This window comes from Blennius ocellaris (assembly GCF_963422515.1).
Source record: "Blennius ocellaris genome assembly, chromosome: 12".
Lineage (NCBI taxonomy): Eukaryota > Metazoa > Chordata > Actinopteri > Blenniiformes > Blenniidae > Blennius > Blennius ocellaris.
In genome coordinates this window covers 22,119,032-22,134,977 of record NC_137661.1, presented here as the reverse complement: position 1 = coordinate 22,134,977, position 15,946 = coordinate 22,119,032, and the positions used below count along the sequence as shown (strand labels likewise).

The window sequence follows — 15,946 nt, the reverse complement described above, 5'->3', positions numbered from 1 at the left end:
ATACATATGCAACAGGTGTGTCTCAAAAACTTTGAAAGTAATTTAAAATGGTATTGTTTCAAATTTGATTGATCAGTTGTATCATTGATATGTGAGGAAAAAATGTTTTAATTAATGTGATAATTTTGGCATTTGTCATAGGTTCCAGGTTTCTTTGTGGTGTACAAACAGAAAAAAAAGGAGATAAATATCAAGTGAGACATAATACATGAGGAAAACACACAAATAAATCCTAAAGAATGGATCAAATCAAAGAAAGATCAAACAGCACATTAAATTACATTCAGATTCAGATTCATTTTATTTATCATTCCAGGTTGCTTCTACAAAAAAAATACAAAATACAAAAGAACCCTTAAAAAGAACATCAGTGTAAAATTGTTCAAGGTATTCAACACACAGTCAAATAAATTATAGTTATCTACTTGTTTAATTCAGTACTTGAATTTCTTTAAAGTCCATAAGAAGTCTATCTGAGTTGTAGTTTAAGAGCACATTCAGAGCCTCTCATATTCTTGTGTGCGGCGGTCTCTGACGAAGAAGAAAGTCAGAGCAGCAATCAGGACGAGACCCACCACCACGGCTCCCATGACGATGGGAATGACTCGCTTGTTGTAATCAGCCCAACACTCCACCTCTGAAACAAAAAGACCAGGCAGCAACATTTATTTCTTTAATTCAGCTTCGATATGTAGTTCAGGCAGTTTCAATGTTTTGTATTTGTACTTCTTGTGTTTATATGACTTTAAAAATGATTTATTAAGGGTCAGAAGACTTAATGCTCAGCAGTAGAATATAGTTCCTAAAGTGAGTTCAATAGTAGAATTGATCAAATCATTAAAAAAAGATTACAGTAAATCATTAAAAAAAATATATATATATTTTAACCCATGTGTCACACACAGGTTATTGAGCAATAAATCAAGCGTCACCAACTGGACTTTAGAATTGATTTGACCTGGTTTAATCTGTCACAAGATCCTGATCTCTGTCCAGTTGACTCACAGATATAAAAACCAGAGGGGGAATAAAATCCTAGTATTATTTTTTTCTGCAACAGCTTAAATTAAAGTGTAATTGAGCAGCAAGGAAGTTAAAAGGAGTTAAAGAAAAACACAAAACCCTTATTGGTAAATGTCAATTCCTAAAAATGATCACCAATCAGTGAAATCTACCAATGTAAACAAACCAAGTGGCAAAGCTCAGCTCAATATGACTTGTAATTCCAACCGTTAGATGGTGCAGTGAGTCACGATCTGTCTTCCTGTTTTCGATTGCAGACCAGAAGAAGAAGTAACCACATACTGAGGCAAAGAGAAATATGTGCAGCTCTTTAGGCATCATCAAACTGAGAAGGAGTTACTCAATACTGTCAACTGGTCACGTGGACCTTTTTGCCTCTATGTTTTTGTTTGGGTTTTATTTTGCTTTGAATTAAGCGAGCTCTAGTTATGTGAACTGTCCTGTGAACCCAGTCTTCTTCTATTCATTGATCCGTTATGCAGCTGCTGCAAAATCATTCTTTAGTACAGTTCAGTCACCTAAAACACGGGTCATTGATAAAAATGCATGAAGGACTCCTGAAATGATGGTGAGACTCTCACCTTTGTATATATTGTTAAATTAAATTAAATTAAATTAAATTAAATTAAATTAAATTAAATTAAATTAAATTAAATTAAATTAAATTAAATTAAATTAAATTAAATTAAATTAAATTAAATTAAATTAAATTAAATTAAATTAAATTAAATTAAATTAGGCTGTGCAGAGATGAAGATACTGAGATTGCTAGGATTTTAAAAGGATGATCTGTGGATGAGGAGATGGAGAATGACATATGAGACGGGCTGCTGCTGTGACTGAAGGAAGTAGTTAAGAATTCAAGAAAAGCATATGAGCGTGACCAAAAAGGTTTTGTGGTGAAACCTGATGGACGCCGCCCGTCTCCCACCTTGCCCATACGCTCCTCTGGCCACACTGAAGGCCTGCATTTGCAGAGGAACCAGCTTGACCTTGAGCTCAGGCGAGGTCAGAAGAAGACTCTCAGATGTGCACTTGAAGCTTCGGCCGTCTGCGGCGACAAAGAGCTTTTGGTGAGCCAGCAGCCCCGCGTACGTCTTATCTGTAAAGAGAAGTCGAAAACAATTCATTGGAACAGCTTGAAAAACAGTTTTGAATTCCACAAATAAAATGTTTTATTTTGCCTTTTTCCACTTACTGGCACATTTTTCACAGATGGGCTGAGGAGACAAGTGAGCTTTCAGCTCGTCGACATGGAAAGACTCATTTTCCTGGGAAAATATAGAAAACGTGAACATCATCTCTCCATTTGGTGTCATTATATTGATGGAGATAAACCCTGGATGATATCAATCCATAAGAGCATGTTTCGTCTTTCTTTATTTCTTGTATGTTGTTCACTATAGAAAAAGAGAAAACTACCAAGTTACACAATCATGTCAAAAACTAAATTTGATCTTAAATGAGGATTGATTTGAATAGTTTTTGTGTTCTGTGGTTAAAGCTTCTCATAAGGCTGTAGAAACCCTGCAGCTCGTAATTGATCGTGTTGACTACTATGACTAAGTAGATCTATTTTAAGTAGATCCTTCTGATAGATGCATCCTGGATGGATGGATGGATGGATATTGGTTACTTTACCTTCCTGAAGATGAACTGCAGACTGGTAGAGTTGTGTGGCAGCATGAGAGAGAGAAGAGCCAAGTCTTTGCTACAGAATCCGCTGGTCGTGACTCTGGCTGGATCCACGCTGAAATACCACGACCTCTGAGAGAAAACATAAAAAAAAAAAAAAAGTTAGATATAAACATATCTCTTTTTTATGTTTGTTTTTAGATGAGCACCAACTTTGGTGCAACATGTAACAATATACAATATATATGAATGAATGAATGAATGAATGGCATTTATTGTCATTGTAACAGGGACAATGAAATTGCATAGAAAGTTTGGGGGAAAGAAGGACAACGAGGTGAGAAGAGGAGGAAAAAAAGACAGATTACATATATATATGATCACACAATATGTATATAACATGTAAACCCTTGGATTATGGGTGATACATTGATAGGATCATATTTACAATCCATTTTCCAACATATTGAAGGCAACATTTGGTCACATTTGCTTATTTTGACTTGAACTCTGGACCTTTAAGAAATCAACTGACACATTTTCAAGCATCTTTCTGCTGCTAAACTTCAGATTGTGGCAAAAATCATACATGAACTACTGCAAAAAAAAATTTCTTTTTTTAAATTTTTTTTTAAAGGAAAAACCCATCGGTGTCAGTTTGTATTAGAAAAGTTAGTCTGAATCAGATTTGGTGAGCATTTTGTAAAATGTTGCTACCATGTGACCAGCGTACTTTATCTAAAAATGAGTACCGAGAAAATATGCTGCAAATTTTGAATGAACGAATAAATGTAACTGATGACATGACTGATACACAGAAACACTTCCTGTTTGAGTTTCATGGACAGTTTGAGTTGTTGTGACACTTCAACAAGAAGTGCTGTTAAAACAAACACACATTGTTTATGAAGCAAAAAAAAAAAAAACCCCGCTGAAATACCAGGAACATTGTACAAAACAAACACACGCACACACGCACGCACGCACGCACGCACGCACGCACGCACGCACACACGCACACACGCACACACGCACACACGCACACACACGCACACACAGCCTCTGACCTTTTTCTCCACCACAATGAACTCGACTCCTAAAGTGGCTTTGATGCACGGCTGCCCTGCAAGGTTTCTCTGCATGTAGGTCCCTGAAAACAACACGAATATGAAGCACATATATATAAACAATATTGGTAATTGTGCACCGATCAGTTCTAATTGCAATAACGTTTCATTTACAGTATCCGATAGGAAAGAGATGTTATTCATTACTTTTCGTGTTTCACTTAACACATCACAGGATTTGATTCGGCATAAAAGACTCAAAAAACATTAATGCATTTATCAAATATAACTGTTGCATTTTTTTTTTTGCGTGTGTACCTATTGGGGGAATGGACTCGGAGGGCCGCAGGACCGGCCGGTAGGTTTGAGCCTCGGTGGAGCTGAGATCAGGCCAAGCAGAGCTGTCATCTCTCCCGAGGAGGACGCCTGGCGGAGGAACAAACCTTCTGAGTGCTAATGCCGATTCATCGTTGAATGAATTCACTTCAAAATAATGAAAAATTGCACGCTACTGCAAAAGTAAAGTAATTTAACTGATTAAAGGCAGCATAAACCACTGGCGGGTCAACGCTACAGCTAAATCAATAAAGGATTGTTGTGTTTTCCTAATTGTACAGTTTGCTGGGTATAGACCAAGTAAGAAAAGTTTCGCATCTAAAAGGATTTGTATTTTTAATATCTTGGATACACCTCCTCATGTCCCTCCAGAACCTTTGTATTTCATCGCATTGCCAAAGAGTGAATTAGTGTTCCTTTATCCTTTCTACATTTGTTGCAACAATCTGGGATGGTGTCATTGTATTTATATATACATTATGAATAAGCGAATGAAGCGATTATTGGGCTGTAATTAACTTCTATGACGTTCTCGAGGTTAGGAACTATTTGGAGGCCCCAGTATGTTAAGGTTGTCAACTACTCTAAATTGAGCAACTTCTGTTGGTGGGGTTTTCTTTTCTCTGTCATTAAATAGCATAATTGAGGTTTTAGACTTGTTTATCTTGTAAGCTTATATATTTCCAAAGGTAATTATCAAATTAAGTAAGGCGGGGATGGATTTACCTATGTCTTTGAGGAAAACAATTACATCATCTGCATATGATGCTGGGCCTTGTTCCCGTTCACCCACGATTATTCCAGAGATGGATTTATGAGTTCTTATAGAAATGGCCAAAAGTTCAATTGCTAGTATGAATAGCAAGGCTCTGCTCCTTTCACTTTATTTCTGGACGCGTCTGAATCAAATGCTTCAGCGTCAGGAGGAATGGAGGTGTAGAACGATCGTGTCCAACGACCGCCGAGTGTGGCAGGAAGCCAGAACAGAAGCATTTCTGATATTTGTGACCACGAACAGGTTTGAAGAGAACGAGCCTGTACCGAGAAGCTCCAACACAAACATTTTTTTTTATCCAGGAGTTCAACTTTAAAATAGTTTCATCCCTTCAGCAGCTTTTTTTGTTTATTATTATAGAGATCTTAACTGTGGACAATAAAGTTGTGGAAATTTACGACTGCAAAAAGAGACACAAAAAAAGATCCATTTGATTAAATGTAATCACCCATGAGATGAGAGGAACGATAAGACTCACCTGAAATTGTCGCCAGCAGCAGGAGCAGAGATGATTTACTCATGAGAACATTTTGCACCATACTGAAAAAAATAAGTAGAGTGAACGGCTGCTGGGAGACAGAGCGAACAGCAGCGGCTGTGGTCTTGACGAGTAAATGTGAAACTGTTCAACACCTAAACACCCAACTGAAGCTGCAGAGGAAATGCAGAGTCACCCCCCCAAAAAACAACCCACGGCTGGTCGGCCTACAGATTATTCAGAGTTCTCTAAAGGTTCAATGGCTAGTATGAATAGCAAGGGGGGGATAGAGGATCTCCTGGTCTGCATCCTCGTTGTATTTTTATCGGTTTAGAGCAACTCTACAGCCGTTCATAATGGAAACCTACGTAAACACACCTTGATTAAAGTTCTCTTTCACATGAAACCATTAAAAGGCTAATTTTTGTATTTTTTTTTATATCCAGTTTTCATTTACAGTAGTATGTATTTTGGTTTTTAGCTGCTGATGAACCCATTGTGGGGATAATATTGGGGAGGATGGGCTCCGAGAGAGGAATAAAACTTTGTCTAACCAGGAGTTTAAACTGGGTATAAACTGTGATAATTCTGACCCTGTTCACTTGCTCTTTTCACTAAAGGAGTTAAAGAATGCTATAAGTAGAGGAGCTAAGACAGGCACGAGGTAAGGTACAAAGAATTTGATGAAAATGTTTTGAATGAGATTTTAGCACTAATAAACAATGTACAGGAAAGTGGAGAGGTGCCAGCGGCCTGGAGGCCTGCAGCAGTGATACCCATATGAGGGAAAGAAACTATAAACCCTCATCGTTTGGGAGCGAATCCCAGCAGAAAATCTTCAACAGTGTGAGAAGCGTGCATACTCAACGCCAGGACGTAACAGATAAAAACAACCTTTATGTTATTTGGGTTCATAAAGAGAAGGTAATGTGTTAATATGATAAAAGTGAATAAATGCATAATTTCTTCTGGGGACTACATTAAGAAAAGTCTTTCACCAAATAAGAAAAGCAGAAACCATAAAACAGAGCTTCCCTTAAGATCCGGGTGACGATTGTTTTTGCTTCTGCTGTGTGACACACAAAATAAAAACTATAAAAAGAGAGAGAAAGAGAGAGAGCTCGGTTTTGTTGCACTTAGTGAACTCTGAGCATCTCCCTCGTGCAAGTGCAGACGTAGACAAACACAGCGTTGGTATAATACACATGCATGCAGTGTCACTTATGAGCACATTTCACCTTGATTGGCAGACGAGCAGTGAGGAAATTACGCCGGCTGAGGCCAAAGTTTGACGGGAACAAAGTACCACCTAAAACACACACACAAAAAACCCCTCCGTGCACACAAACACACACCCGAACTATACAGCGTGGAGATAACCAGACCACATCGCCAATCAAATGTACAATGGGCCTGTTTGTGTAACTTCATGTATAGTTTTGTCTCCCACCAAGGAAGACGGAAGCACAGTTTCTTTTATTCTGTGTTTGTCTCATTTGTCTGGACAGGTGGGGTGGGGTGGGGTGGGTGGAGGAGGTGGAGAAAGTGGGACGGGTGGAGGAGGTGGGGTATATAAATGAGCAAACATTTACTTGAGTTTCACCACCTCCACTTTTAGGGGAACTTTGCTCAGTCGCTCGTCGTCTGTGTTGGCCAGGAGAGTCGAGTTTCGCTCTTCCAGCTCGTCAGGATCGACACTTCAGGCCTCCGGCATCACGTAAGTAGAATTAGAATTTACTAAAGTTTAAAAAGTGATGAGACTTGTTTTTGTTTAATTTTTTTTCTGACACATCTAAGGGAATCTCAAAAGGGGTCGAGTGAATTAGTCCATCCTGAGGAGGTCATTTCAATAACGCCATGCTTTTACTGTGGCGAGTCGTCGTAGAAAATCATTGCATTCTTTTTGTGGTTTGCAGCAGAATCAGACCCGATCCTCTACAGCGAACCGACGATGAGGAGAGCTGTGGGACTGTGTGTGCTGGGCCTGCTGGGCCTGCTGGGCCTCCACAGCTCAGTGTTGGGGCAGGTAGGGAGGAACTACCCGATAACTTCACTTCTGACTGTTTTTCTTTCATTAAAACTTAGAGAAGATGTGAGATTGTGTGTCTGCTGAAGGGTGAACCAGTGGTGAAAGATTAAAAAAGAAAAAAGAAAAACATTAAACTCATTAAGAGACTAATTTACAGCCATGAAAAACTCAAGCAAACAAACAAGGGTCTCTAATAGAAAACAAACAAGTTTCTCCATTCGGGTGTTTGAAGAAGTGACCAGTAAAGAATCCAGAGGAGGGGAGGAGTTACAATATTCTATCCTATTGGCCAAAAAAAGGTTATTTGGCCAATAAAGGGTTAAGAGTAAAACGCTCGAGTTGAACAGGGTAGCGGCTCTGTTTTACACAGAAATGCATTTATTATACATTTTATATGCTTGTGTAGTAAAATTAATAACAAATAGGATCATAATAATTCCTCATAAGTGGCAGAAGAGGCTGAAATCTGCAGCTATGAGCTGAAGCAGCAAAACGACGTATTTTAACTTCCTGAAAGAAAATAAAGAAATCTGTTTGAACGTGAGCTCCGTTCAGAAACTGCTTCACAATTGTGCCAAACCATCGAATAAATGCAGCAACTCTTGGATTAAGAGAAGCTTAAATTCAGTGTCGAAGTCATCGACGTGAAATAATCACACCAGATCGTCTTCAGCTTTACTCCTTCTCCGTCCTGACCAGGAGACAGTGGATGTCCCGCCTGGCGTGCTGATCTTCTGTGACGACCCCTCGGTGGAGAAGGCCGTCCACAGCGCTCTGCACAAGTTCAATGAGGACGTGGTCACTGGATTCAAGCTGGCCCTCTATCAGATACATTCAGCCAGCAAGGTAAAGTCCTGAAAGAAAAAAAAAAACGCACCATAAACATCCAGCCAACCTCCTCTGTTGACCCTTTAAACAAGGTGATTTCGCTAAGGTTTTTAAAACTGTAACTTAACACACAATTTTCTCTACTAAACTGTTTAAATTGTTATTATTATCTATACTTAGAGTACTTGTCGGGTGAATGCGTCAATATGTGCCGGAGGTTTAATTGTTAACTGGTGAAATGGCTCCTTTAAAAGGCCTTTCGGTATGAAACAAGAGGAACTGGGGCTGTTTGAGGATCAGCGGTTGAATTCGGGGAAAAACAAGCCCGTGACCCATTGACCTCGGGCCTGCGGTGACGTTTGTGTTTTGCAGTCGGAGAACGGCTCAGACTCCACGTATTCGCTGCAGTTCACCAGCAGAAGGAGCGAGTGTCCCGCAGGAAGCGACAGAGACTGGACGACCTGCGACTACCTGCCGACCGGACGCAAGGTGGCAATAATGAACACACCTCAACACTTAATTTATTTATTCATCATGTTTTGTTTTGTTTTTAAACATCCATAATTCTGAAAATGTCATTTGTCCATCGATAGCAGCCCTTAACCTTCATTATTTAATTTTTTTTCCCCTTTCTGGGCCTCCAGAAGCCGATTTCATGCAACGCCACAGTGCATATGACAGAGACGGAAGCCGACACTCAACAGGTGGATTGTCAGATTGGTGAGTGGATTAAAACGAACCCTCTGACCTCGCCTGAGTTCACAGTTTCACTTCACCTGCAAAACTCTTTTATTTGCAGAGCAAAAGGTCAACAGCAGGCATAAGAGGATGTGTTTTTGTTTTTTTTCTCCAATGGTCGATCTGCTCTGACTCCACTTGTGCAGCATGAAGCCTCTGATAGTTCCCAAGAACTATTAAAATGCGTATCTCATATGCAGATATGAGATACGCATTTTAATATTTCAAGCTGCACATATTATCTTCAGAACTAAAAACTGAGTAAGCCTCCAAGAAAAGCTAATGAAGCAATAAATCTCATTTTAGGAGAAATAATCTGTGTTGACATCTTACGATCACACATGCACAATAACCAAAGTGCAGACATGTTGTTTGTTCAGTATTGCGCAAGTATTAGATTGTAGAGTCACATAGATTAAAAAAGAGAGAGAATCAGCCTATAAATCCTGCAGCCCTGTGTAAAATTTGCAAAGATGGTTATCACACTTTTACATAATATCTAATAGAAATATGAATATGCTCTTAAAATAAAGAAATGTTATAGTTATAGTTGCAGATCTTCTTTGTGAAGATTTCGCATTGATTTGATTGGCATCAATGTGCTCATCTAAACTTTGAGTTACACAATAACATGTTTCCCTGTTTTTCAATCGCCGCAAACAACAATTGTGAATTTGTTTTTTCCTTGTATATTTTATTATAACTTGCATTGAAGCAATATAATCACAACTATTGCATGAAACAATGCAACATGAAAGATATTTGAAGTGAGTGACATGACGTGATTGTTTACAAAAAAATACAAACAATTACTATTAAAGGTGAATAACATCACCATTATATATTTGCGACATACTTGGACTTTGAGAACCATAACTAAAAAAACAAGCGGGCAATTTTAAATATACTTGATATCATCCATAGAAAGACATAAACGTTTAATGAAGTGAAATCATCTCTGAAACCAATGAAACCCATAATGTTGCCCTGCAGGCAGCAGTGGTTTCTGGTGCTTCAGCAGCTGTTTATCAGAAAGAGGACTTTGTTGTTGTTTTTATCATTAAGAAAACAGTGAGTCATTGAGGAAAATGTGCACCGGCGGGCGCAGGGAAAACAGAGGGGGTTTGATTGCATAATGTATCAACACCATCTGCAAATAAGAAAAGCTCAATATTAACTTATCGCCCCATTAAAGGCAGCGGCTCCAGACTTTAATCTGTGTGGGTGTACAGTAAATATATGTTGTTCTTCCATCCTACTTTCACAGATTCTCAACTTGTGTTCAAATGTGTCAGTCCGATAAAAACTTGTTTCCTTCGTTCTTTTTTTTTTTTTTTTTTTTGGTGCAGCCTCAACTTTTAAAGAAGTAAACACTGTGGTTTTAACAACATGTGATGTTAAACTGAATAGAAAACAAGGTCCTGTTTAGCTACGGTATTGTCAGAAGAGTCATTTTTTTGAATCACATTTTTACTGCATGACTGATGCTTAAAAAAAACACAGCAATTAACCCCATAAACCGGAAAAATGTCATTAAAGTCAAAGTCAAAGTCAGCTTTATTTGTCAAATGTGCCGATATGCGTGACATACAGCCCAGATTAAATTTCGGTCCTCTCAGACCCACAGTGCAAAGGCTTAATAATATATTAAGAGAAACAATTATAAAGATTTAAAAATCTATACATCTAAATCTATACACCCTATAAACATATAAACAGTAAAGTGGCATTGTACACACAAACTAAAAAACGAAAAAAAATTATGGACTGTAGTTTCAAGGTCTGTGCCATTAAAGTGAGGACTTGGCCAGAACCCCAGAAGACTGACATTTTAAAAACAGAAAGCAACACATTTAATCTCTTTAGTCTCAGTCGTACTCTTAGTCTTACTCTCAGTCTTTATTTTCACTGTTAATTGCATTAAAATAAATTGAAACCATTAGCAGCGTGTACTGGTCATTGGAGAAAAGACAAGAAGAGCAATTAATATGAGCTTTATTATTTACATAAATGTGGATTTTCACGTATTTTTGATTCGTCTGAAGATATACCATCTGAGCAAATTTATTTTTTAAAGCTTGGATGATTGTGGGAAAGTTTTCAAAACAAAAAAATGTGGATCTTGGCTTTATTTTTCTTATCCACTAAAGCAAATCAACCGAATGTGTGCAGCGTGTCCAAAATCAACGCTCAACAAGACTACAGCTCTCAGATCAGCAACAATTATGGAAAATGTCCTTATACTGTGAAACAAACATCGATTTGGAAGTCATCCAAAGCAATCAGCTTGAACTAGTAATAACTGTTTAATTAACAAATAGATGGATGTCAGCCATAAAAGGCGAAACAACCGGTATAAAGCAACACATCCAAATATGTGGCGGAATGAAAGGCCAAAGAAGATCTGCTCATGTTTTATAAAGCTCTGCTTTGGTGTTTTGGTGTGTGTGGGTGTGTTTGGCTTCACTGTGACGTGCTGGAAAATTACAGGTTGCAGAATGTACATACAGTTTTTCTTTAAGGTACTCTAAGGCTCTAACTACGTACTGGTTTAAAGAAAGCACAGGCAGAATGTGAACATAGAAATTCAAAAGAAAGATTAGATAAACCACATCAAGGTATAGTATTGACCCGGATATTTTCCTTTAAGCTCTCTGAACATTTATTGAAAGTGTTTACGTATAAAGAAATGTAAAACTATATATATTTTAAGTTTATAGTGTATATTTTCACTCTGCTTCTTGTTCACTTCATGTTTTGTGCCATTTATATTCGTTATATTTCCCGATTTCTCCTCTCCAGAGGATCACATTGTCCCGGAGAAAGCCCCCTGCATGGGCTGCCCGGAGGACATTGATGAGAACTCCGATGACCTGAAGCTTCCCATCATCGCCTCCCTCACCAAGTACAACTCCATGTCCAACTCCTCTCACCTGTTCACCCTGCACGAGATCGGCCACGCCACCAGACAGGTACACACTGGCTTTCATGAAGAAAGAAGAAGAAGAAGAGGGGAAACCAATCACATTTTGCCTCCTACTCACCGAGTGCGCCTCTACTTGCAGGTCGTAGCGGGTTTCAGGTACAAGTTGAAATTTGACATGAAGAAGACGATCTGCGCCAAGGCCGAACACAAAGACCTCCACGAGCTGTGTGTCCCCAACGAAGAGGACGTGGTAAACGAGAAAACACGGCCGCGTCGTCGGGCCGCTTCGCAGCCTCACATTTCCGCCTGCGCTTGATTCTCACCTTGTGCCTCCTGTCGGTTGCAGGAGTTGGCGTACTGTAACTCGACAGTCGACACGGCGCCGTGGAGACTGGAGCACCCGACGGTCCAGATAGAGTGTGAACAGGGCGCACTGCCTGCCTCGGTGAGATTTACAGACACAGTCACAAACCAAAAAAAAAAAACCCACAGTCACAGGCATTTCAAACATCTTCTGAAATACACAAAAAATAATGCATTAGTTGTCAGAGTGGTTCTCTGAGGTGAGAATCAATAACCCGCTGCCTTCCAAACCGTGCGCTCGGCTTTCACGCGATGGTAAAACACCGACCTGCTGGGCTTCATTACGCAACGTTAAATTGCTGTTTGCTCAGCAAATTTCACAAATGGCTTTAAATATAGATGATACGAAACACAGTGTGAAAACGGGACATCCCGACGTGCAACTCAAAGGCTGTGGTAATAGAGGAGGGAAACGTGCCACAATCACAACAAATAAAACAACTTGGACCCACTTTCAAAATGTTTTTTCACAGTTTTCACTGCAACATGTCAGTGATTTACTTAAAAGTAAAATGCACATTAATCTTTTGGCTTCATCATCCTCATAAAGTTTTCTTGCTTGTGCTGTGAATTTGTACCACACGGGGGCGCTGTGCTGTGTGTCCCTACGGCTTTCAGCCAGTCGCAGTTGTGGTGAACAAGAGTCTGACCTGTGACCTTTGGGAGCAGAATGACGTGCACAAAGCATCGTCTTCTAATCCCGGAGGCTCATTTATACAGTTTGAACAAGTTTAGTGAGTCTGTCTCAAGTCTGTCTCTTTTATCCACTTATTCAAATAAGATCTCGACGTTTCTCCGTTTAAGAAACTCGTCGCCACTGTTGTCGTCGTCATCATGGCTTTTGAAGGACTTTCCATAGACGTTACCTAACTTGTGCTCAGGTGCACGTTCTCATTTTCCCGCCGTGTTTCCTCTCTTCAGCCTTTCAGCAGGCGTCGTCCTCCCGGCTTTTCTCCTCTCAGGAAGTTTTTGTTCGAGCGTCCCTCGGCCACCTCCAACCCTCCTGCGACCGCACCGGCCCCGACCGTTCCCTCCGGCAAGGAGGAGTCGTCCGAGGAAGACTTGCTGGTCCCGAAGCCTTCATCTGATCCAAATGACAACCCTTTCCACTGTCCCGCCAAGCCCTGGAAAGCCTTCCGCCCGAACCAGGTGGCGCCGACGAAGGCCGCCGTGGAAGACGTCTCCGCTCAGCCCGCAGCAGACCCAGCGTCTTAAGCTTTTTCGCAAAATCTGAGAAGCTGTCGCTCACCAAATAGATTTGGTGTGCTTTGCAGAATAGCATCCGTCCTTGATTTTTTTTTTCCTTCTTCTTTTACTTCCGTAAGATTCAGCATCACGGATGCAGATCGCAAGTTTCAAACACAAACAGGTGAAAATCATAAAGTTTGGGCAAAGAGTTGAAATGGAGGAGACCCAGTCTAAACAGTAAGACAGAACTGTAAGATTAAGGGATCTTATCAGCTTATTAATCATGAAACAGCAGTGTCCTTTTGATTTATTCAGAGTGTTCTCTAAAATATCAAAGATTAATCACTGGAAATCTATTATTACCAATGCAAATATAACAGCTTAAATAAAATAAAAAAATAAAATAAAAAAAACTGTCTTGTGCTGGATTTCATGTGTGACTGTGAATGCTTTTACCTCTTTATCATTCCCACAATAATGATATTTAAAGCTTTTTCCTTCTGGTGTGGCGTTCATCCTGTCGTACCATCATCGTACGTGTTTTGGCCAACACAGTAGAATCTAACGTACGCGTCATCATAAAGACACTTATTCTGTTGACACCAGTCGTGTGAAAACATGCAGCACCACAGACGGCCAAATCCACAACTGAGCAACGCTGGTGTGAGGTAATGAAAACAATGACATTCACCCACATCCATCTTTACTCAATGTTATCCAAGTTAGGTTTGCAGTGGGTGAAACGAGGCACTCGGACAGGCAGACAATCACACATGCACACTTTCAGGCCATGAATCCTGAAGGTATGTCTTTAAATTATGACTATCATATTAATAATGTTAATAATAACACAGGTTTTTGGGCAGAACATGCAAACTCTGCACATTAAGGCCTTCAACTGGACTCAAACAGAGGACCTTTTACTTTGAGGCAATAATAAATGAACACTGCACCACTATGGGCAGACTATAATGTTGAAAATACATAAAATACACGCAATATGCTTCCAAACGTGGGTGGGTACTATTCTATAATTAAAACAACTCACCTGCAGACTGACACCGCGGCTGCTTCTGCATTGAGAGTCACAAAACTGGCTTCTGTACACTAAACAACTCTGTCCCTCTGCTACACAGCACAGCACCTGGAATCAAAATAAAACAATATATCCACAAAAAAAAGGAAATATGTGAAGTAATTTTCCTGCGATTCATTCGTTTGTGTTTTTTGAAAGAAGTCCTTGGGAATTTCAACATTTTATTGGTGAAATACCAAAAAGTAACATTTGTTTTAAAGATAAATAAAGACTGTTGTCTTCAGAAAAACTTGCAAATGGCAAAGGGATCTGAGTGAATCTTTATCAAATTTATTTGTACTTCTTCACGGGACACTCAGATGACCAGTCAGGGTACAAACTTTCAGTCTGCAAACAGTGAACAAAAACAAAACCCAATATACATTTATAAATTAAAACCGAAACAAAAATGCAGATTACTGTGGGGGTGGACTTCTGATACAAACTACAAAATAAAGACATTAACTTATAAACATCTGTATGGCTGTTGACCAGACAAAAAAAAAAACTAAATAAAAACTAAACATTAGAAGAATATTCACCTTTATCAAACTTCATGCAGGCAGGCTGTGAGAAACGGGCCTGTTGTACATTCATAGCACAGGTGTGACAGCATGGCATATTACAGAAACGACGTCAGTGACGTAGGTCAGAGTGATGCAAACAGACAGAAACGTGAAACTACAGACCTTTAAGTCGGTATTTCTGAGGGTTTGGGACATTTCACAAGCGTAAAAACTGGTAAACAAATAATCAGCAATTCGATTGAGTTGACAACATATTCCTTTAGTCATTTTTCTGCAGGTTTTTAGAGATAAAAACATTCTATCGGCTCACCTCTCATGCCGAAGGCTCTGCAAATAACATACAACTGTGTGGATGAAAAGAGCAGAGTGTCTAACGGGAGGAAGAAGTTATTTAAGTATCAGAGCTCATGCTGATGCACGACACAATAATACAAACCCCATCAGGTGAACAGTGAATGCACGCCACTCAGCCATTACATTACGACCAATGACGTGTTAGGGTTAGAAGGCCAAAACCGCTGCTTTATCAGTTAATGCACACGTGTCAATTAAAATGAAGAAGTGCGAGGATGTTGCAGAGTTTCACAAAATTGCGATGGCGAGATGACGTGGTCAGAGCGCCTCCAACACTGCAGCCCTTTGTGGGGAGTTAAATGGGTATCTTTCCAAAAAGCTCCAAGACACGAAAAAAAAAAAAAAAAAAAAAAGCAGTGAACTGGCAGCAGAACTATCGATGCACGTTTTTCTCATTGAAACTCTCATGATTCAAAGAAGGTATTGCCAGTGCATGTTACAGAGGGATAATGCCTGGACAAAAAACCCCCCCCAAAAAACGGGAAACTCCACAATATGAGACAATTGGTCATAGTATTTTGTCTGGCTTATGCATATGAAAATATGAGCTTCTGAGTTTTACTTTAGAGAATGATGTGGACTACAGAGCTGTTATGTAATGTTG

At 39.6% G+C, this 15,946-nt stretch overlaps 2 protein-coding genes across 2 annotated transcripts; one reads left to right on the top strand and one right to left on the bottom strand.

Annotated features, from left to right (window-relative positions):
* Positions 1-497: 497 nt before the first annotated feature.
* Positions 498-5,375, bottom strand: lamp3 (lysosomal associated membrane protein 3; the record flags this gene model as incomplete). Its single annotated transcript, XM_080506312.1, has 7 exons — positions 498-637; positions 1,955-2,125; positions 2,222-2,294; positions 2,665-2,790; positions 3,726-3,808; positions 4,044-4,151; positions 5,315-5,375. 7 exons carry the CDS (start codon positions 5,373-5,375, stop codon positions 498-500), a joined length of 762 nt encoding a protein of 253 aa, XP_080362438.1.
* A 1,890-nt stretch (positions 5,376-7,265) lies between these two features.
* On the top strand, positions 7,266-13,413 carry kng1 (kininogen 1; the record flags this gene model as incomplete). The annotated part of the gene is made up of 8 exons (XM_080506311.1): positions 7,266-7,340; positions 8,043-8,189; positions 8,544-8,660; positions 8,816-8,891; positions 11,712-11,881; positions 11,975-12,085; positions 12,182-12,280; positions 13,120-13,413. 8 exons carry the CDS (start codon positions 7,266-7,268, stop codon positions 13,411-13,413), a joined length of 1,089 nt encoding a protein of 362 aa, XP_080362437.1.
* Positions 13,414-15,946: the final 2,533 nt, after the last annotated feature.